Below are 24,004 nucleotides of genomic sequence, written 5' to 3'. Positions count from 1 at the left end.
TTATTATGGTTATTAGTAAACCAAGTGTTTTCATTTTACATTTATGTCTGAACTTTATGCTTCCATTTAAAGCCAGGAAATTTTAAAAAATCAATATATAAAATGTCAGCACTTTCATATATTAATTTTCTTTGGATCAAGGAAATTAGTTTTGAGAATGTAAGGATAAGCAGAATGTGTTCATGTAGCTGTTGGTACTCAGCTTCATGGGACACATGGAATAAAACTAGCAGAATACAGGCAGAAGTGTATTTCTACAGGGAGGACCTGATGAGTCATGCTGAGCATAGTCATGAGTCTAGTGAAAAGAAGAGCCTGCTTATGACACCGATGGGCACCTGCAGAGTTGCTTAGGGGTCCTACATTAAGACTAGCTGTGTCATGCTAGGATAAAACTGAGGAGGGGTATATTTGTAGCACCTATAAGCCAAGTCACCTACAGATATATTTACATGAGGGACTAAAAAGCCTTTTGGGAGTCAAAACTCATATATTTGGTCTAAGGCAATGTCAGGAACTGTGAACAATCTGAGATTTCACCCTGTGAGTAAGCTACAAAGCTAGCCTGCTACATGGAGGCTGGTAGATGTGAAACTCCCAAATCAGAGACAGAATATAAGCATTTTTTCTTTAGTTTGCAGAGTTCCAATTCCCTACACATGCAGGGTACAGTAACATTAAGAAAACAAGTTCACACTATTGAAAAAGGCATAAATTAACCATGTTTTATTGCTAAAATAAAAATATAAAATAGGTAGATTTCCCTGTTACTAAAGTAAGGAAGATTTTCACATTACTTGGAGAGCTTTCATTTGGCCGTCATTAACTGTTAGGTCTCAAATAACAATAATGCTTAGAGACATTTTATTTTTGTGTACTGTAGATGTTTAATGCGCTCATTTGTGATTTCCTCTTCTATTTGGTCTCAGGGGCAAACTTTTTTTTTGTTTTTTTTTTTGTTTTTTTGAGAGAGCATCTCTCATATTTATTGATCAAATGGTTAACAACAATAAAATTCTGTATAGGGGAGTCAATGCTCAATGCACAATCATTAATCCACCCCAAGCCTAATTCTCGTCAGTCTCCAATCTTCTGAAGCATAACGAACAAGTCCTTACATGGTCAACAAATTCTTACATAGTGAATAAGTTCTTACATGGTGAATAGTACAAGGGCAGTCATCACAGAAACTTTCGGTTTTGATCACGCATTATGAGCTATAAACAATCAGGTCAAATATGAATGTTCGTTTGATTTTTATACTTGATTTATATGTGGATCCCACATTTCTCCCTTTATTATTATTATTATTTTTATTTTTAATAAAATGCTGAAGTGGTAGGTAGATGCAAGATAAAGGTAGAAAACATAGTGTTGTAAGAGAGCAAATGTAGATGATCAGGTGTGTGCCTGTAGACTATGTGTTAATCCAAGCTAGACAAGAGCAATAAAACATCCATGGATGCAGAAGATTTCTCTCAAAATGGGGGGTGAGGTTCTAATAAGCCTCACCTCTGTTGATCCCCAATTTCTCACCTGATGGCCCCCCTGCGACTGTGCCTGTCTTAGGTTGTTCCTCCCTTGAGGAATCTTACCCGTCTCTGGCTAACCAGTCATCTTCCGGGGCCATACAGGGAGATGTAAAGTTGGTAAGTGAGAGAGAAGCCATATTGTTTGAAAAGGTTAGCTTTTTACTTCTTTGCAGATTTATGCCCTGTGGCTTCTATGCCCAGCATTTGTCTTGAGGTATCTTTACCACTTGGAGGAATTATGATACTCGGTAAATTCGATATGAGGCACGACTTCTATTTAAGGGTTGTAATTAGGAAGGAAGAAGAAAAGCTATAGAGGTAGCATATGGAAGAAAACATGGGAGGATTGATTATTTCTTTGACTTATCTTCTTGTAGAGTAACTTAAGCATGTATAGGTTTTAAACTACTAACTAAATTGCGCACACACATTAACATAATAGGAATACAGTTACATAACCAAAGCAGATCTATAATTACTAGCCATCTCCAGTGGAGCCATGAAGACCAGTTAGGCACCCTAGGCATTTGTGAAAATTTGTCTATGATATGATGGATATTGTCCAACTGTACTTGAACAGTCTGAGAGAAATCAGACAAAACAACCCATTTCTGTGAACTGTTCACATCCCATATGTTCTTTTAACAGTAGATAGTCTGTAGTTGTAAGATTTTGGAACGCTACGACTTGCACTTCTCCTAATTCTTGGTTGAGTTCCAACAGTATAGACCCAGTCAAATTTGTTGTTTTACTGAAAGCACGGGCCAGCTTAGATATCTCCTTCTTCATTCCAATGGCGAGTCCAGGAACCGGTGGGATGGATGCAGCTACAACTGCAGCATCGCCTGGATCTTTGTTGAGGTTTTTTGATGATCATCTTCTGGTATGACTCTTCCAGAGAGTGCTGATGTTGGAAGTTCTTCTTCATATCGTATCTTAGTTCATTTTCTGGGTAGGGGCAAACATTTTTAAAGTTAATTTGAAACATGAAAATAATTCAAAATGGCCAGAGAGAGGCAGCAGTTTATATATATAGCTCCCTGCAGGCCAGCTGGAAATGCATGTGAGAAGATGATTCTTACATCTCTCATAAACACATGTGTATATATCTACATGTATGTATATAAAGACTTCCAAAACTTTGGTACTTTATTATAGGAAAATTATTTGTGATCACCTCATATCAAAACATGACACACAATGTGTTACTTCACTGAGGCTGCAAGCGCTGCACAAGAGGACATCCAAGAAAAAGATGAAGATGAGTTACTCTCTGAAAGTGAGAAGTTCCCAGAGCAAGGGTAAAACCCAAGCGCCTTTAAAAAGCCCCAGGTGTTTGTGAAGCCATGTGTTTGTATCTTCAGGATGGGTGCTTTTCAGTTTGTCATTTACCAGCCTGGAACTTCATGGAATCTGAGTGGAGAAGAGGCTGAGTAAGCTAAACATGAGGCTGTTAAAGATGGGCCACAGGCGCTTTGCCAGCAAACATACTTGGACTGGGAGTTACTGGGAACATCCATTTTCTCTGTAACTAGGAGAGACACCTGGGAAGTCAGCTTTTAGAGCATTTTACTTTTATCGCATGATCAAAACTTGACTTCCATTTAATTATGTCTTTCCCTCCCTCCTAGACTGTAGTAATGTCCTGAAGGGTACCAGTTTTGTCTGTTTTTGGGATTCTACAACAGTGCCTAAGATCAGGTTCAGGTTTAGACTCTGGATGTCTACAGAGAACCACAGAACAGACCCAGTGGCAAAGAACAAATGCCATTGCTTTTCTTCAGACCACAGCTGAGATTCCTACTGTGGAAGTGTTCTTGGTGTTTGTTACTTTCTAAGCATGGGGCTCCAGCCTACTGAAAATTGTCTAATACCTTGCCAATAAATTCCTTTTTGTTTAAGTTAGCCAAAATGGGTTTCCATTACTTACAACTGAACTCTGACAGAATAAAATAGAGGCAGCCTGCTTCTTCCACAGTTTTTGACAAACTCTCCTAGTTTCTAACCATCAAAATCCTTCTTTTCAGTTTGTATCACAATACTCAGAATCACTCAAGCTTAGTTCTTAAGACCCCAAGCAATAAATTCACATTTATACCAATTTTTCATGGGGCAATCTTTAATGGAAAAGCATGTGGAAGAAACCCTTTTGGGGATGTAACATCTGACTTTTAATATGCTACTGCATTGCAACAAATGTGGAAATACCAATTAGGACAGCCATAGATGAAACAGTGCCAAGGGAGATCCAACAACACAGTCAGTGTTAAGCTGGATGAGTCTTACCTATGTTGAAATAAGAGAGAAATATTTATAGGATTGTATTAAGGTATATGTGTGAAAAAGGAGAGGAGCAATTATTTGTGCTTTATTTGGCACTGGGCAGGCTTCAGTTGGAATAAACCCTATTTAATTTTACATGCCATATTGTATAAAGGGAAAAAACTTGGCCAGTGTTCAGAGAACAGCAACTGATTGAAGGTTTGTGAAATTAGACCTATGAGAAATTGTTAGAAGAACTGGGCATGTTCAGTCAAATGCAAGACATTCAGGCAGGATGAACAATTAATAATTTGAAGAGATGCTTCGCAAGCCTCAGGTTTAAGTTACACCAGAAAGTTAAGAACAAAAAACAAAACAAAACAAAACTAGAGCAATGAAAATAGAAAAACAATATTGTGAAAACCTTAAACTAAAAAGCTTTTAAGAAATTGATGAATGGAGCTATCTATAATTTAGAATTCTGCATATATGATAATTAAAACAATTACACTCAATTTTGTACTTAAATAATTTAGAAAACAATAGAATTTGAAGGATTACATTTAAAAAGTAAAAATCACTAAGTGCAACAAGTCAAACAGAGAAAGTCAAATACTATGATTTCACTTACATGTGGAATCTAAAAAACAAAGCAAACAGACAAACAAAACAAAATAGAACCAAACTTATAGATACAGGAAACAAACTTTTGGTTACTAGGGGGTAAGAGACTGCAGGGGCCGGGATGGGAGGAGCAGGTGAAATAAGAGGATCAAGAAGTATAAACTTCCAGTTAGGGGATGTAATGTACAGCATAGGGAATATAGTCTATAATGTTGTTATAACTTTGTGTGGTGACAGATGGTAACTAGACTTAATGTGGGGATCATTTAATAATGTTTAAAAACACTGAATCGCTATGATGTACACCTGAAACTAACATTATGTTCTATGTCAATTTTCCTTCAACTTGAAAAAAAAATCAGTCAAGTATGAAGAGTGTTTTTAATAAAAAATGGTGTACTTGGGGGCCTTCTTTGAGACCCAGCTTAGCAAGAACAGAAAGGAGCTCTGGTAATGTCTGCTGCTGCTTAAGCATAATTCCTGTGTGTGTGTGTGTGTGTATAATGGGGAGGCAGTATGGTAAGCAGCTTTCTTGGCTTCTGGAGGTTCACCAGGATTCCCCACCAGGAGATACATAATGCTTTCCAAAATGGTCATGACCTGTTAATTGTTCTTTCCCTTTGTCTGAAGAAAATAGTTTCCTCTCTGAAATATTTTCTGCCTTCTGAAAATCTTGTTGGACAAAGCATATAGATAAATATTTATTATTAAGTTTACTTTCATTACCTCTTAAATGCAGAGAGAGAGAGATGAAACCACAAAGTTTGTACCACTTTATTTTACTTTAAAGCTGTTCTGTTAGCCTGATAATTTATTCACTTAGATACTCTTAAGAGTAATCTCATTTAAGTGCTTTAGTTGCCTCCTGAACCCTGCATCCATTTGCTTGTTTATCATGATTGTGACACCAATTACAATTTGTGGGTTTTTCCCCCACACCAAGCTGGGCGTCGTTCCACCAGCTGGGCAATTCAACTCAATCCTGACACTGTCTACCTGGAGATAGCATCAGATCCCACGGGTTCAGGGCTCAGTACCTCAAGACTGCTGCCTGCTTCAGATCCAAACACAAGGCCAAGTTGTCATCTCCACTTCTGACCATCTACCTATAAATTGGAGGTTCCCACAAACCCCTCCTTGGACTCAATTAATTTGCTACAGTGGCTCACAGACCTCAAGAAATACATTACTCTCTAGATTACTGGTTTATTGTAAATGGATGTAACTCCTCCACGAAGGCCTAATTCTTTCCTTCCCTTATGACAGTTCCACAGCACGTACCTACGACAATACTGACAAAAGTTAATGATAAAGTCAGTTAATGTTGAGTTCCCTTGATTTTTCAGACACCATAAAAGGGCCCAAATCCAAGATGTAAAAGTGGGTGGCACCTTTAGGTCTGCAATATCTTTGAGGGTACCATACTAGCATCTTGGATGATAGATTTTAATACGGTTTCACAGGGCAAAGTCTGATAGGACATTCTGTTGAAGTTGTTAAGGTCAAAAAAAGTCCCAGACAGCACTATTTAATTATATAGTTAGTAAACTCATTTTTTTTCTTTTGGCGTCATTAATATAAAATCACATGGGCAACATTGAGGTTACTAGATTCCCCCCATTATCAAGTCCCTACCACATACCCCATTACAGTCACTGTCCATCAGTGTAGTAAGATGTAGAGTCACTACTTGTCTTCTCTGTGCTATACTGCCTTCCCTGAGCCCCCCATACATTATGTGGGCTAATCATAATGCCCCTTATTCCCCTTCTCCCCACCCAACCTCCACTGTCCCTTTCCCTTTGGTAACTGTAAATCCACTATTGGGTTCTGTAAGTCTGCTGCTGTTTTGTTCTTTCAGTTTTTTGCTTTGTTCTTATACTCCACAGATGAATGAAATCATTTGGTACTTGTCTTTCTCCACCTGGCTTATTTCACTGAGCATAATATCCTCTAGCTCTATCCATGTTGTTGTAAATGGTAGGATTTGTTTTCTTCTTGTTTGAATAGTATTCTATTGTGTATATGTACCGCATCTTCTTTATTCATTCGTCTACTGATGGACACTTAGGTTGCTCCATATCTTGGCTACTGTAAATAGTGCTGCAGTAAACATAGGGGTGCAACTGGGATTTTTGAAACTGGGATCCTACATTCTTAGGGTAAATTCCTAGGAGTGGAATTCCAGGGTCAACTGGTATTTCTATTTTTAGTTTTTTGAGGAACCTCCATAATGCTTTCCACAATGGATGAACTAGTTTACATTCCCACCAGCAGTGTAGGAGGGTTCCCCTTTCTCCGCAGTTTTCCCAGCATTTGTTGTTCCTAGTCTTTTCTATGTTGGCCATCCTAACTGGTGTGAGATGATATCTCATTGTGGTTTTAATTTGCATTTCCCTGATAATTAGTGATGTGGAGCATCTTTTCATGTGCCTGTTGGCCATCTGAATTTCTTCTTTGAAGAAGTGTCTATTCAGATCCTCAGCCCATTTTTTAATAGGGTTATGTGCTTTTTAGGTGTTGAGGCATCTGAGTTCTTTATCTATTTTGTATGTTAACCCCTTGTCAGATATGGCATTAATAAATATATTCCTCCATATTGTAAGATGCCTTTCTGTTCTCCTGATGGTGTCCTTTGCTCTACAGAAGCTTTCGAGCACGATGTAGTCCCATTTGTTCATTTTTTATTTTGTTTCCTTTGCTCAAGGAGATGCGTTCAGGAAAAACTTGCTCATGTTTATTTTGAAGAGATTTTTGTCTATATTTTCTTCTAAGAGTTTTCTGGTTTCATGACTTACATTCAGGTCTTTGATCCATTTTGAGTTTACTTTTGTGTATGGGGGTTACATAATAATCCAATTTAATTCTCTTGCATGTAGCTGTCCAGTTTTGCCAACACCAGTTGTTGAAGAGTCTGTCATTTCCCCATTGTATACCTGTGGCTCCTTTATGATATACTAATTGACCATATATGCTTGCATTTATGTCTGGGCTCTCTACTAGTCTGTTACATTGTTCTGTGGTCTGTTCTTGTGCCAGTACTGAATTGTCTTGATTACAGTGGCTTTCTAGTAGAGCTTCAAGTAGGGGAACATAATCCTCCCTGCTTTATTCTTCCTTCTCAGGATTGCTTTGTCTATTCGGGGTCTTTTGTGGTTCCATATGAATTTTAGAACTATTTGTTCTAGTTCATTGAAGAATGCTGTTGGTGTTTTGATAGGGATTGCACTGAATCTGTAGATTGCTTTAGGCAGGATGGCCATTTTGACAGTATTAATTCTTCCTATCCATGAGCACAGGACGTGTTTCCATTTATTGGTATCTTCTTTAATTTTTCTCATGAGTGTCTTGTAGTTTTCAGAGTACAGGTCTTTCACTTCCTTCATTAGGTTTATTACTATATATTTTATTCTTTTTGATGCAATTGTAGGTGGAATTGTTTCCCTGATTTCTTTATACTAATCATTAGTGTATAGGAATCGAACAGATTTCTGTGTATTAATTTTGCATTCTGCAACTTTCTTGAATCCAGATATTAGATCTAGTAGTTTTGCAGTGGATTCTTTAGGGATTTTATATACAATATCATGTCATCTACAAATGGAGTTTGACTTCTTCCTTGCCAATTTGGATGACTTTTCTTTATTTGTGTTGTCTTATTGCCATGGCTAGGACCTCCAGAACTATGTTGAGTAGAAGTGGGGAGAGTGGGCATCCGTCTTGTTCCCCATCTTAAAGGAAAAGCTTTCAGCTTCTCGCTGTTAAGTATCATGTTGGCTGTGGGTTTGTCATATATGGCCTTTATTATGTTGAGGTACTTGCCCTTTATACCACTTTGTTGAGAGTTTTTGTATGAATGGATGTTCAATTTTGTCGAATGCTTTTTCAGTAGCTATGGAGATGATCATGTGGTTTTTGTCCTTCATTTTGTCTTGTGGTTGATGATGTTGATGGATTTTTGAATGTTGTAACCATCCTTGCATCCCTGGAAAAAATCCTACTAGATCATGATGGATGATCTTTTTGATGTATTTTTGAATTTGGTTTGGAATATAGGGCCTTTTAGAGAAGAAGAGGTACATATGCACTGTTGGTCAGCCAACTTGAACCAGAAACAGTAACACAGGATATACAGTTAATCGTACAAGCATATTAAATTTGGAAAACAGAGAAAAGTAAAAATCTGTAATTGTACCACCCTAACACAAATCCATTTATCAGTTTATAATGACCAGATATTTACTAAAGGTCTATTATGGTCTAATCGCCACACCTTCTAAGAAATTAAAGTGTAGTAAGGGAATTGTAGCCAGGCAGAACTATATCATACTGTTTTGGTATATTTCCATTTAATCCTAATTATACAGTCTTTAAAAATGCATTGCAATTACACTGCCTATTCAGTCTTTATCCTTTATTTTCTAACTTAGAGCGTAGTGCAAGTGACAAAAGAGGCAAGAGACAAGAATAAAACAATAGAAAGAATCTATGAAAGCAGGAGCTGCTTCTTCGAGAAAATAAAATAGATAAACCCCTAGACAGACTTTTCAGGAGAAAGGAGAGTCTACACACATGAGGAGAATCAGAAATGAGAAGGGAAAAATCACTACAGATGCCACAGAAATACAAAGAATTATGAGAAAATACTACGAAAAATTATATGCTAACAAACCAGATAACCTAGAAGAAATGGACAACTTTCTAGAAAAATACAACCTTTCAAGGCTAACCCAGGAAGAAACAGAAAATCTGAACAGACCAATTACCAGCAATGAAATTGAATTGGTAATCAAAAATCTACCCAAGAACAAAACCCTGGACCAGATGGTTTCACTGCTGAATTTTATCAAACATTTAGTGAAGACCTCATAGCCATCCTCCTTAAAGTTTTCCAAAAAGTAGAAGAGGAGGGAATACTCTCAAACTCATTCTACGAGGCCAGCATCACTCTAATTCCAAAACCAGGCAAAGACACCACAAAAAGAGAAAATTACAGACCGATATCTGTGATGAACACACATGCAAAAATATTCAACAAAATATTAGCAAACCGAATTCAAAAATACATCAAAAAGATCATCCATCATGATCTAGTAGGATATGCCAATGATAATAAAATAATTTTTAAAAAAGGTATAAAACCCTAGCCTAAAGAGAACAGCACAGAGGCCAATAGCTGAGCAATTACATTTTGGGAAGAAGAAACACTGGTGGGAGAATAGCTACTTTAGACAGAGGGCAGGGGACAGTGCAGTACAGAATATGCAGAGGGAGTGTGGCCCAGGGGACAGCCCCTCCTTTCTGCAGAACCTGGCAGTATCTCCCAGAATCAGAGGTATCCCAGAACTTGGAGGACCCTGACACTCTTACAAGCTGTGTAACTGGCTTAGGAATGGAGGAGGGGGAAGGAATAGGGCAGCGATCTGCCTTTAATGATTTTGGTTATTATTACTGTCCCGGCAGAGGCCTACCCACCTGGAAGCCGAGGTTCCTTTAAGACCCGGGAGAGTAACTGTAGCAGTTACCCAGGCAGACTGAGCTGCTTCATTAAAAAGACTGCAGTCACTGGCAACTCTTAAGACAAGACTTGCCTTCACATGGGACACTTTTGTCTACTGTGTCTAATAAATTTAACTCTTGCTGTTGTTTCATTTTATCTTGCAATCAATGGACAGATATTACTTTTTCTGAATTAAGGTATCATTGATACAGAATCTTATGAAGGTTTCACAAGAGCAACATTGTGGTTTCAACATTCACCCATATTATCAGGTCCCCCCACACCCCATTGCAATCACTGTCCATCAGCATTGTAAGATGCTATTGAGTCATTACTTATATTCTCTGTACTATACTGCCTTCCCCATGACCTGTCTATATCATAAGTGTTAATTAAAATGCCCCTTAATTCCCTTCTACCTCCCTCCGCACCCACCTTCCCCAGCCCCTTCCCTTTGGTAACTGCTAGTCCCTTCTTGGAGTCTGTGAGTCTGCTGCTGTTTTGTTCCATCAGTTTTGCTTTGTTGTTAGACTCCACAAATGAGTGAAATCATTTGGTACTTCTCTTTCTCCGCCCGGCTTATTTCCCTGAGCATAATACCCTCTAGCTCCATCCATTTTGTTGCAAATGGTAGGATGGCTGAATAATATTCATTGTGTATATGTACCACATCTTTATCCATCCATATACTGATGGGCACTTAGGTTGCTTCCATGTCTTGGCTATTGTAAATAGTGCTGCAATAAACATAGGGGTGAATATGTCTTTTTGAATCAGGGATATTGTTTTCTTCAGATAAATTCCTAGGAGTGGAATTACTGGGTCAAATGGTATTTCTATTTTTAGTTTTTTGAGAAACCTCCTGACTGCTTTCTGTAGTGGCTGAACTAATTTACATTCCCACCAACAGTGTAGAAGGGTTCCCCTTTCTCTGCATCCTCACCAGCATTTGTTGTTTCTTATCTGTTGGATGTTGGCCATTGATGGAAAGATTTTAAGTAGCCCAGGCAGCCATTCAAAAATAAATTACATCTTTAAATTCTAAAAGGCATTAGCTTCATGAGGTCCTACAGAAAGAAACTACATATAATGCATGGGAATAAGAGGGGAAACTTTCGCTCAGCAAAATCTTTTAACAGCTAGGGCAATACAAAAGTGGAACAGGCTGCTCTGAGACAGCAAATCCCCTTCATTGAGAACCTATGTACTAATCAATGTTACAAATGTCAGCCTTGCCACTCCACTCAAGACTCTATTTAGTATACATTAGGAAAGAGTTTTGTCTTAATGTCCTTCCAAGTTATCCAGCAAACAACGCCCCTTAGCTTCCCAGGCACTTTTCTGCCATTCCTTAGACTCAATTCTGTTGGTCAATGTTAGAACTACAGGGTAGAGTCTCCATGAAAAGAAGCTAGCTACACTTTCACAATAGTGCCAAAGGAGGTGTTAAGAGCAGCAAGCCTTCCATAAGAAAAATCATTAGTTTACATTTCATGGTCTTATTTAGCTTACCAATAGTTAAAAATGATTCTCCTTTGCTTTTGCTTCTGTATGTGTGGTAAAATTCCTTCAAAGGATACTCAGTCATTGGCCATAGTTTGTTATATAGCAGTAGATAACCAGAGTGTTTCTCTGCCTCTTTCCCCTATGCCGTTGATTTCCACAAGGCCAAGTCAGTTATCTTGCAGAGTAATTCACATTCTTAATCTTCCCTGTGACTTCATTTGAGATGGCCACTCCTTTAGTTATGCAAAAACCCAGGAGAAACTGGAATAATTTTCTTCAAGGGCTTGAAGCCAAAGGTTAATTTATTTTGGCTTGGTCTGGGGATTAAGGGGCTGTGGGAGTCCTAGGGGTACAAAGATAAATCAGATACAATTACTTTTCACAAAGTTGCTTTAAAGGTGAAATGGCAGGAAGTTAAACCCATTGACTTTGCTCTAATGTTGTTATTTAGTGATTTCTTTGGTCTACTTTGTCATCACTTCCACTCTACCGTTTACCTGGGTTTGCCTTCTTCCAATTTTGCTTCTCACTAAACAATTCCTCACACAGTGGTGCATTATCTTTATAAAATGTAAATTAGATCCCCCAGTTTTTAACAAGGCTTGGCATGGCCAGGTCCTTGTTGTACTACTTCAATTTCAACTTGTACTTAATAAATTCTAGGTATACAGATACTCATTTAGTTGTACACAAATATTTGTAGTGACTACTAAACAACATACATAGTTTTAGATAAAAAAGAAAAATCTTTTCCTTAAGGAACTAGTTAAGGTTTTGTTCCTTAAAAAAGCCTAGCTCTTTACTGTCACAGGGCCTTTGCACAAACTATTCTGTCTAGATTGCTTTCTTTTCAATTCTCATTCCTTTTTTGACTTTCTATTTCATCAGGTATTTTATATACATACACATTTAATTTTTTTGTGTGTAATGTATCTGTCCCATGAGATTCTGATCATGTTTTTTAGTCTGCCACTGTATGCTTACAACTTCACATAATGCGCACTTACTGAAAGAATAAAGACTTTGGGTATATTTTTACTGAAAAGATTCACTCATGACCAAATTTTCTGTTTGTCTGTTACTTATATTCTTTTATATGTACACTTTAGGGAAAAATAGAAAATGCTCCAAACTGATTGACAGGCTGTCAGATTAGCCACCAGACCTATTGTGTTCTTAGAAAACTGAGCCATTTGATAAATACCATGAACGCAAAATTTATAGTTTTCAAACACTCCACTGCTCTCCATATGGTGCTAGTTTTTATAACAAGGTAAGCATATAAAAAGTATATACTGTTCCAAATATTTATCAGCTTACAGTAATATGATGATTATAAGTTATGGGTGAGGGAAAAAATAACCATATACTGAACTGGACAAACAGGTTTCTGAGTTTATTAGAGTCCAAAGGTGGCAAAGGTGTAGTTGAATAAACAGAGCAAAACCAAAAATTATTAAAAGAACAGTGGTGAAAGCACAGAAAGGGAAGTCCCTTAATGAGAAATGTTTTTCTGTGGGCCAGTAGATGTTACACTCTTGACCAAGTAGTTGCAGGTCACAGACTGCTGTGCTGGTTACAAAAGGGACCAAATCAGAGACAATTAATGGTCTCTTATAAATCCAATCCCACTACTGGAAAGCAACTCCAAGCAAAGGCCCTATAGTCATACCTCAGGAGCATATTTATTGTCCCCATGCACATAAAGTCCTTTTTGTTCTGCTAACAAATTATACAGTGAATACAGAATATAGATTCACAACATATAGCACTTCGACACTAAATATAAGAAACAAAGATTTAAAACATCAAGGGTATGTTTTTACAATAGCCAGTCCTTTCTGACAGGGTAAACTGCCTAATGCAGTTTCAGCCTTCATTTGAAAAAAGAGTTCTATTACTTTAAAAAGTCTGAAAACTCTGTGTAAAGGATGGCAGAATTTACAAAAATACATCTGGGTTTTTAAAAAAGTAGTATTTCAAAATGCTTTAGTTGAACTTGTATAAATAAGGCCAAAAATAATCACAAATTCCACATTCCGTGGCCCACAGATATAACACACCCAAAACATAGTATTTATTACTGTATTAATACATTAATGTACTGCTGACTTCTGGATTTTGTATTAATATGTTAATTAATGTATTGCTGACTTACAGATTTTGCTGACCTACAAACACACTCCAAAGAGGTACATCTAAGTTTGGGGTATTATCCTGGCCTTGAAAACTCCCCAAACTCACCTAATCATTCTGTTTTGGAACTTAGGCACATGACTAATGCATAATTTGAAAAAAGGGCTGGTTGCACATTGCACAGCTAGGATAACACAAACTTTGCCTACAGTCCTCCCTGCATTGATGATATACTGTTAAACTGTTTATAGCTATGACTTCTGTTTGTAGGACCCTATATCTGATTTTGGCTCCCCTTCTGCCTAATGCTTAGTGATACTTTTTTTCCTAAACATAACTTTTTCCCCTAAAGCTGTTATAAATCATCATTCTGTTTTGAATTAAAGATAATATATTTCCTAATTACTTCTTCCTTTAACATAACTATACCAAACAAATGTGAATAATTTATTCCCACTATAAGGTTTTAAGAAGTAGACTAAGTACTGAGAGGTCAAGAAATCACTTCAAGTTAGTAAATTATTGAATGCGAAGACTGAATAAAGACAGGACTTAAGCAATTTGGACTCTTCCACATAAACCAACCTTTCAGTGGCTCCCCCTCCTCCAATCAGGTCTCCAAACTTTCTGACCATGTACCATTCATTGGCTTCCTAGGGCGGCGATGACGAAAGACCACCACTTAGGTTGCTTAAACAACAGCAAAATTATGTTTTACACTTGGGAGTCAAGAATCCGAAATCAAGGTGTTAGTAAAATTAGTTCCCACTGACAGCTGTGAGGAAGAATCTGCTCCCTAGCTTCTCATAATATGCTGGCAATCATGAAGTTCTTTGGCTTGTAGAAGCATCAAGCCAATCTCTACTTTCACCTTCACGTGGCATTCCCCATTTTATAAGGACACCAGTTATACCCTATTAGGGTCCACTCTACTCTGGTATACCACTTTAAGTAATAACATCACATTCTGAGATATCAGAGATTTGGGCTTTTACATGAATTCTGAAATCAATAGCACACCACAATATGCATATATTTATTTATTATTTACATCCAGTACTGTAATAAGGATTATATACATTATAACCCCTACATAATTAGAAATTTCAAAAAGATTAGGCAAAGTAAGTATACTTAAAAGTAGTAATATTTTCTTTCTGAACCCTGAAAGATTGCCTTGCACAATCCCTGGATTACACACAGTTAACCATTCTTGAGGATAAAATTAAGCTCTCTGGCTTGACACATCCAACCTTCCATGACCTGCATTCTGCTTACTCCGCCGGCCCATCTCCTGTGTCTCTGAACATATCTAGCATTCCAACCAGTCTGAACTATTTGCAGTTTCCCACATGTACTAGGCTCTTTTTTGGTTCAGTAATTCTGCACATGCTGTTTCCTATTTCTGGAATGCCAGAAATTCTCTTTGCTTCCTGTGAACACATGGTGAACTTCCAATCATTTTCTGAAACTCAGCTCAAATGTCATCTCCTCTGGGAAGCCTTCACTGACTGCTCTAGGCAGCATGAAGCACGTTCTCAGCAGATGTAGCACGTTCTTTACTTCTCTATTACTGCAAATTTCTGTTTACACATACAAGTCAGACTGAATTGATATTTGACCATTCTTGGCGTAAAAAAAAAGCAATTTCATGTGATTCAACTTAATATGTCATTGGACAACAAGTCCACTGAGGGCAGGAACTGTGTTTTATTTGTTTTTATATTTCCAGTGACCAAAATAAGTCTAAGTCTGACCTAAATGCTTAATATATGCTTCTTAAAATTAAGGAAAGGCTTACTTACTGTAATACCACAAGCATTCCACTTTCAGATGTTCCTTTGCAGGAATGGGGATTTGATCCCCTCCTGTAAGAATGGCCATTGGCTTAACCTTCATTGGCTTGGTTTAGTTTAACAGTACTTTAAACTATTTTTTTCTTGCTTTTGCATCTGTTTGTGTCATCTCTTCAAAACAGATATTTATTTTTTAAAAATAGCAAAAAAGGGGAAAAGCTACCTAAGTGTTGTTTGGTAACCAATGTCAAAGTGTTTTACAATTTTACTTTCAAAATATTTTTATGCTTTCAGGTAAAAAGAAAATCAAATAGGAATAGAAATGAGAGCTAAATAAAAGATCAGTTGTGTAAAATGAGTATGACATTTTAATTTCCAACAGTTTTTTAGTAACAGCAAAGGTAAATCTAATTTCAAAATTTCAAATTTTTCTTACTATTATTCACTTTGAAAAAAAGCTATTAATAACTGAAATAGTGTTTAAGTATTACATGGGCAGTGAAAAGACAAATGGGTCCTGTATGGCAAACAGAGTATTGAGATGAAGTTAGGAAGCAGTACCTTATGAAGCCTGTGAGCAATTAGCAGGAAGTAAGACCTGGTTATGTGGCCATTTTTCAGTTTCCTCATGAAAACCCTTAAGTTAGTAAGATGTGTTCCCTGACTCTTCAGCATGCTAAGGCAGTCACAAGCAGTACCTTTCTTATCTTGCTCTGGCCTGTTTTAGACAGGCCTCTCCTCTTATGGCACTTCATGTCCTTTATTCTTGAACTACAGTGAACTTTCCACAGAGAATATACCACATTGATCATTATTCCATATTTTTTCCAATTGCTCTTTTTTCTGCTTTGAATATCTTTATCTTCTTTGCCTTCTAATCTTTAAAAATTCAGCTCAAATATTATCTTCTGTGGAATGCTTTTCTTCATTTCTCCAACTAGACTTGTTGAATCTGCCTTTCGTGTTTTCACTATATATAGTTCATGCCATCATTGCATTATTTTAACCAGAGTGCTATAATTCCTTTGTTGAAGTCTATCTTCTCAAATATATCATCACACAGTGCCGAGAACACTGCAGACACCCAATACTATTTATTGTGTGAATCAATGAGTAAGTGTGAATCAATGAGTAAGAAATGAGACAACAGTTTGGATAACAAAGCACCAGTGAAAAGCTTATTGGAAACAGATCTTGTGACTAGAGAGTAAAGTCTGTCTGCTCCACGAGGACAGGGACCATGTTTGCCTTGTCTACTGCTATATCCCAGCACTTAGCCTACCTCCTGGCATCATGTGGCAGCTGAACAGGTATTTACTAACTAAATACTTTTATGTGGAAAATAAGAAAAAGGAGACAATCTAATAATTACTTGAAGATAAACTGGAGAAGGGAATCCAAATTAGGTCATAAGAGAAGCACATCTAGCATAAGGGTAAGTGTACCAAGGAAAAAACAAACTATAGAAAACAGTAACATCACTAGCAAAAAACAAAAAACAAAATGAACCTAGAGCGGTCATAGACATTACTAGTCTGCTGACAAGTAAAAATAATGGTGTCCTTCACACCTGCAAAAAGATCTGTATTATTTGCCACTGCTGTATTTGTCTTTCTGTTTAATGCCTCTACCTGGGACATTAGAAGTGGTATTTAATTCATTTATTTATAAGCACAACACATTATGACTGCATTCCTGATATTTATATTGGTACATATGCTTGTTTTCTTATGATAATCATTGAAACACTTCACTTGACATCATCATCAAACAGTATTAAAAGGCCTCTGTGTCTCATACCTATGCCTATGTACTGACAGTTCACTGGGAAGAAGTTCATTGAATGTCCACACTACTCACACTTTTGACCTAGATCAAGGCAAGGTACTGGCACTAATTGTAAACTCAGTTGGCAAGATTAAGGCTTCAGGGCAAACTCCACCCAAAGTTATAGGAACTTTACAAATAGAAAGCTTATCCTCTTTGCCTGGCACTTGTACTTGCCCATTTATGTTGGCAAGGTTGGATTTGGCAAACCTTAACCGTGACACCAGGTTTCATGCCTTGGTATTGGCAGTTTCCAGGTACCTGACTTGTGCCTACTTTTTCTGTTCTCTTTCACTAGCAGATGTAAAACTCCGCATGACATTAGTCTAGCACTTAGTAATTTCCACTCATTGAAATAAAATACAAGGACTAAAGGAGGAAAGACTAGGATTAAAATCCTAAAACTCAGAATTACAATGTAAATAGATTTACTTATAGCTTGGGTTAGATTTAAAAGTTAACTAGAAAAGTGGCTATTTATTTGATGGTTCTGCTTTTTGTATTTTCACTGTATATAGTTCATGCCATCATTGCATTATTTATAACAGTGTTGCCCTTAGATCTGTTTAGCTGTGTTAATTATATGTCTATTTTTCAATCAAATGGTATATACGTAGTTATGCCTCAGAGGGGAATCAAGAAGAGCCAGCACTTGAATCTGAGGCAAGATACATGTTAGTTCCTAGCCCTATACATAAATTATACAGACAACCTTTTCAAAGTAGAATCTGTGAAACTAAAATAATGACATAATAACTTAGCAACAGTCACAGTTTTGTAATTTCCTGGCTCTCTTGACGTGGGCAGTATTTGTACAAAACTACTCTTCTAACTGTGGGTCATCCCCCGCTTGGACTCTGTTAGATCTGCTTTAGGATGATGGTCAGGTTACCTGGCCTTCTCTGGGCCACTGGATGAGAGCATCTCTTGTAGGTCAAGCCACTGTTTATATAGGTCTGTCTGTCCTATATACCCTCTCACACTCTCACTCCTTCCCCTAGAAATACTCCTGGCCTACTCTTTTCTGTGAGATAAAAGCACTTGTGTCTACCAGTGCCCTAAGAAAGGTTGCATATGTATTTTCTGAATTCAACAATTTAATTAACTGAAACTTCTAAAAAGGTCTTATTAATGTTTGGATTTAAAATTTTGATGCTTTAGACTTCTGTCTCCTCTTGCAAGATAGGAAGTTAGAAACTGGTTTAGAGTCAGAATGAACATGGAATTCCAACTTGGTTTTGGAAAATGCCTTGCAAGACTTGTCAAAGCATGCGATGAAGGGAAATGTCCATAAATGGCTTATATGAGGTACCCAGTAAACATTATCCCCCTAAGCACAGTGATGGTCTAAGAGTGTGGCAGAAATCATTAAGTAGAGAACAGTTATTCTGGATGTATTTTCCTATTCAAGCAGTAAAGGTTATGTGGTAAAGAAAATACACAAATTGGATACAGGGGTGGGTTTTCAATACAGACATTCTATGAGTTTATCGTTTTTCTTTATACCCTTTGGCACACCTAGGTTTCTAGGTTATATATACTTTACTCTCTATATAACAGTTCTTAATTAAAACAGTTCCCTCTTTCCACAGAACTGACTAGAACTACAAAACATGCTTTTCTTTTATTTAGGAATTTATAACATTAAATATGGTTCCTATCACATTTTATAGGTTTCCTATTCCTTTCTTAAAATAAGTATCAAAATGATCTGATGTCCTTCCATACAAAAATTCTGGAAGCAAAATTTAATCCCAGAAGAGATATTTATAAATGGTTTCTATTTACTCAACTTGGCCCCTTTTTCTCTACCTCCTGCTTTGTGGTTGCTACACTCTCTCCAATGATGCCTTTAAACACTGGCTGCTCCCTTACCCACAATTTTCAACTTCATTTCCCTTAGTTCGCTCTGCTTCCGCTGAACTTTTGTACATACTCATCTGGAAAGAAGGCTGGGGTTGAACAAGTGCTAGGCCTTATTTGTTGTAAAATGGTATTACTGGTATGAGGTGAGAATTCAACTCATCTGAAATGTTCACAAAGAAAATACAGGCTGAAAGCTGTCAGTCTTGATCGTTCCCGCCCTTTTTCATCCTTACCCAATCCAGGCAGGAAAGACAGAGAAGGGAAAAGGGGCTAAGTACCGCCCTACCCCCACCACCTTAAAGGAGCTGTCCTGAAAGCCTCACTTAAAGACTCCCATGGCATCATTGCTATCCCTAAGAGTACGGGGGGCTGGGCAAACACATGGTAACCTGAATGAAATACAGGTTCGGGTAAGCATGTCTGAGTCTGAGGTGCTTTTGACATCTCTATAGAGATGCTGAGTAGTCACATCACACACACAGGGAGTAGTCAGGTTTATAGATGTACATTCGTGAGCTGTTACTGTAAAACCAATTTATTGAAGTCATGGGCATTTTTGAGATTGGCCAGGAAAAAGAGTAATATAAAGGAAAAAAAGGCCCTTGAATAATGTGAGGGGAAAAAAAGGACCTCCATCATTTAGTAATGTCTGTGAAGAAGAGGATCCTGTAAAATTGTGAGGAGCAAATATGATGAGTCTGAAATGTTTCTGAGATAGCCAGTTGAACTGATAGCGGCAGTTGAATTTAACAGATGATTCTCTCCTACTGTCCCCACATCCATACTTGATTAAAAAAACATTTTATTTTGTGTACTATATGACTAAACAAATGCTATTTGGGTACTATGTTTTCTTGTAACCTGATATAATAATAATTAATTGCCTTTTATTAATTAGTTACTTTAATTATTTCTATATATAATACTTTTATTTACAACAGAATAGTATTTCTTAACTCTGGAACCTCAAATAGGTTATTTTCTATTTCCTAAATTTAATGATTATAATCAGGGTGAGATAAAGGATTTACATAATTATTTCAGAGCCCATTATTGGTCTATAGCAGAAAAATGAATGACAAATCTATGGTTTAGTGGGTTCTCATATCACCTATGTATGTAGGGATTTCAAACTTGATAGGAATCTTATTTGCAACAGAAAGGCAATAATGCAATGTTAGGCAGCTTAATATGTTTCCTTTTCTATGGTTAATTCCAGTAGTTCTTTTAACAGGTTAAGTGTGGACAGATGCTGTGTTTGTGGGTCTACAGGCTTTTTACTCCAATAGTTATAACAGCAGATTTTCAGACACATACAGACTAGCCTTAGATACTATGTTCTGTTCCAGTAGTAGAGCTCTTTCTGAAGTTTACTAAGAGTTGCTTAATTCCAAGGTTCTGAAGACAGGGACTGAAGAATCAAAACTGACTCTCTTATTACTGTTTTATCTATTATCCAAAGAGACCTTTCTTCCCAAAGGACAGGATTATGTTAGTGTTTTTCTTATAGCCCTGATCACCCCATCTGAGGCATAATACCACATAAAATCCATGCTATAAACTTGGTGTTCTTTCACCTGTTCAGATCTGTAGGTAGAGCTATACTGCTGGGTCTTGTAAGTCATATTAAGGATTTTGTTCTTTATTCTAAGAGCAATGGAAGCCATCAGTAGGTTTGAAGCAAGGAAAGTAACATGGTCAGATTTAGGTTTTGAAAAGAGCATTATGGTGGAATAAATGGAGAACAGATTTGAAAAAACTAGAAAATAAGGAAACCAGAATAAAGATTAGTGTAGTCATCCAAGAGAGAGGGGGTAGTACTTGAAAAGAGGGTGCCAACAAGGCCCATGGAGACAAGTGGATGGTTTCAGTGTGAGCAGAGATTAAGCCAACAGGAAATGGTGATGGTGGTGGGAATTCTCTATTCCAATGTTGTTAGGAATGATCTAGTTGTAATGGAATGCCTGACTATAGGGGAGAGAAAACAGACAACTGATCATGTTTTATAACAGTATTGCCCTTAGATCTGGTAAGGATCCTTCTCCAGCTGCAGAAGGCAAGGAGTCCATGAGGTCAAGTGGCCATGACTGTCTGGAGCCTGCATTTTCATTTAGACTGGTTAGATCTAAGGGTGGAGAGAGCTGCCGACTACACATCACTATGTGCAGGAGCTGAGGGTGTAAACATAAGATGGGACAATTTGGGTGTCTGCATTCATGGTCCCTTCTGGTGTGGTGGGTGAAGAAGGTGGGATGGGAAGAGAACTGGTATAGTCTGAGGACTCTAGAAGTCAGAAAGCTCTAAATTTAAACATGGCCTAAGAGAAAGAAAACAAACAAAAAATAAACATGATCTTCCAGATCATTATTTAAGTAGATTTATCAAGGTAGTAGAGTAGAATATATTTTTTATAATAGTTTGTTATCTTGATTTGTATCTTAAATATTTAAACATATGGTATTTGAGCTCTCACAGTCATACTGTTGCCTAGGCTCTGCAAATTTAGGGTCAGGCCTGGTAGAAGTATATAACAGTATAAAAGAATATAGTATTAGGAATAAGAAATTCACCCAGGTGAGAGTACACTTTATCTGGGTCCTTACAGAGTCAGATTTTCCAGACTTCTGTGCGGGAGATGAGAAAATAAACAGGGCAAGTTACCAGGCCACTACACTAATTATTTGAAACACTTTTCTGTATCTAGAGGGTCAACAATTAAGAAGATATTTTAACTGTAATAGTTTTGGTGAGATTTTGAAAAGCTTCTTGGATACACTATAAGTTTAGAGCCAGAGGAGACCTTAGTGATCACGTAATCATATTTATTCACTCAGCAAATAAGGCAGAGGTTCTGACAGATGAAACCCTCTGACTGAGGTCTCAAGGCTAGTTGGTAGCAGATGATTTCCAGCCCCATTCACTCTTCCACCAGGGTTACTTTACAAGGAGGTATCTGCTGCCAGTCAATTCCAATAACAATTTTCATTTGCTTTCATTATGTATTTAAAAAAAAAGTAAATACCTTCATTACTTTAAAAAGTTTAGGCACCTAAAAAAGTTCTATAAATCAATACTAAAATTTGACTCCAAAAGAGTCTAAAATAAAAGCAATTAACAAAAAAGGAAAACCAAAATAATTCTAACTTCATGAGGTCACAAGAATTGGTAATCCTTCAAAGTTATTTTTAACTATTTTCCGTAAAGTTATAGGCAACTTAGGGCCTCTTTAGGACTCAAAATATACCCCCACTGGTCATCCCTGATTTGTCTACTTTTATTTTTACATCTATTCCTTTTGACTTTTTGATCTATCTAAGATCTTAAGGGTTAAATAAAAATCCTACTCCTCTTTTTGGTTGCAATGTGAACCATCTTCCCAAATTCCTTATTTCCTAAGCTAGAAACCAAAGCATATGTTTACAAAACATCGAACACTTAGGGTACTAACTAAACGTTAAAATAACACTTTAAAAATCATTTGAAAACATCTGTAAATATCGTTAACGGATTATTTTGGGGAGGGGCAGGCTAATATGAGTTATAATAGTTGTAGTAAGATTAAAATCTTTCAGGGTTCGATCACAAAAGTTAAAAATATTCTCCAGGTAGACTCTTACCTTCAAATCTGAAATTTCTAGGTTTGCAGGAAGTACATTACTCACAAAGCATTATAGTTGACAATTTTAGCAACAGTAACGTATCTTGTCAGGGCACAATGTGATTTTTTGTTCTTCCCCTCAATCGACTACTGAGTAACAGAAGGAAGGACTTAATTCCCGGCAAAATATCCTCAGTGATGAGCTCTGCGAAATTCGGTTCTCCGAGCGCGAAGAGTCAGGGATGGCCTCAAGGGACCCTAGAGAAGAAGGAAGAGAAAATGATACAAGACGATGTCGTCAAGGTAAAGAAGAGCACGACCTGGGCCGGAACAGATTTGGGGGTTCAGGGTTGCGTGTTCTTGCTGGATACTCACGGGGCACCTGAGTTCACACCGGCAAATGGAAGACCCTGGCCTCGCAGCTCTTTGGGCCACTAGCCCGCACCCCGCGGAGCTGTGACCTCCAAAGCCGGTCCGCTTGGAAATACCGCCTCCCCGGCTTCAGATTCGCACCTTTGATAGGCTCGAAGAAGGATCCCTCAGCGTGGCTCGCCCAATGGAGGGCCCGGCCGATGGCCCGGCCGCTCCGCCCCCTCCCCGCCCTTCGCGGAGGGTCCGCCCCCCCCCCCCCCCCGCTCCCGGGAGCCGAGAAGGGTAAATACAACAGGAGCGCAAAATGGCGGAGCCACCGAGCCCAGTGCGCGGTTCTGCGGCTGCCGCCGTGGCCTCGGAGAACGAACCGTTTGGCAAGCTACAGCCTCCCTCCCGGGAACCACCGGGTCCTCTGTCCGCCAAGAAGGTCCGGACTGAGGAGAAGAAGACGCCGCGCAGACTGAACGGGGAAGGAAGCAGCGGCGGGAACTGCAGGCAGCTGCAGCCGCCCGTGGCACCTCCGCCTCAGAGCTATGGCAGCCCGGGGTCTTGGAGCTTCGCCGCTCTGTCTGCTGCCCCCTCGCCGTCCTCTGCTCGGGGCACTTTTTCTTTCACCTCTGGCACAACCATCCCCTCCTCGGCCTCCGCCTCTTCGCCGCAGCCAGTGCCGCGCAAACTGCTGGTGCCTCCTGCGCTGCTGCACGCTCAGCCTCACCATCTCCTGTTGCCGGCCGCCGCCTCGGCCAGCGCCAAGGCGCGCAGACCCAAGGAGAAGCGAGAGAAGGAAAGGCGGAGGCACGGCCTCGGCGGGGCCGCCCGGGAGGAGAACGGGGAGGTGAAGCCGCTGGCGAGAGGTGGGTGCCGGCGGCGGGAGGGCGTGGGGAGGGCGCCCCAGTGCCCTCCACCCCCTCGCGCCCGCGGGGCCCGATCTGGGGGAGCGCGGAGGCCGCGTGCGCAGCCTGGAGGGGGCGGGAAGCGCCTGGTT

At 38.6% G+C, this 24,004-nt stretch overlaps 1 protein-coding gene and 1 long non-coding RNA gene across 5 annotated transcripts in view; one reads left to right on the top strand and one right to left on the bottom strand.

Moving 5' to 3' along the window:
* The window catches only part of RSBN1L (round spermatid basic protein 1 like), a 191,746-nt gene that overhangs the window by 28,426 nt on the left and 139,316 nt on the right, over window positions 1–24,004 (top strand). The window contains exon 1 of one of the 4 annotated variants that reach the window (XM_073238942.1): window positions 23,285–23,873. The exons of the other annotated variants lie outside the window; for them this stretch is intronic. Coding sequence (XP_073095043.1) covers window positions 23,324–23,873 — 550 coding nt within the window. The 5' untranslated portion in view covers window positions 23,285–23,323. Of the gene's footprint in view, window positions 1–23,284; window positions 23,874–24,004 lie in introns of those variants that run through there. 4 annotated transcript variants of the gene reach the window in all.
* On the bottom strand, window positions 700–23,215 carry LOC108392931 (uncharacterized). The gene is made up of 3 exons (XR_001852146.3): window positions 23,023–23,215; window positions 22,667–22,905; window positions 700–2,480 (listed from the first exon to the last, which is right to left on the bottom strand). It is a non-coding gene; the product is annotated as an uncharacterized lncRNA (long non-coding RNA).

Source organism: Manis javanica, chromosome 6, assembly GCF_040802235.1.
Source record: "Manis javanica isolate MJ-LG chromosome 6, MJ_LKY, whole genome shotgun sequence".
In the NCBI taxonomy this organism is placed as follows: domain Eukaryota; kingdom Metazoa; phylum Chordata; class Mammalia; order Pholidota; family Manidae; genus Manis; species Manis javanica.
The sequence above is the reverse complement of the archived record's forward strand: the minus strand, read 5'-3'. Positions and strand labels throughout refer to the sequence as shown.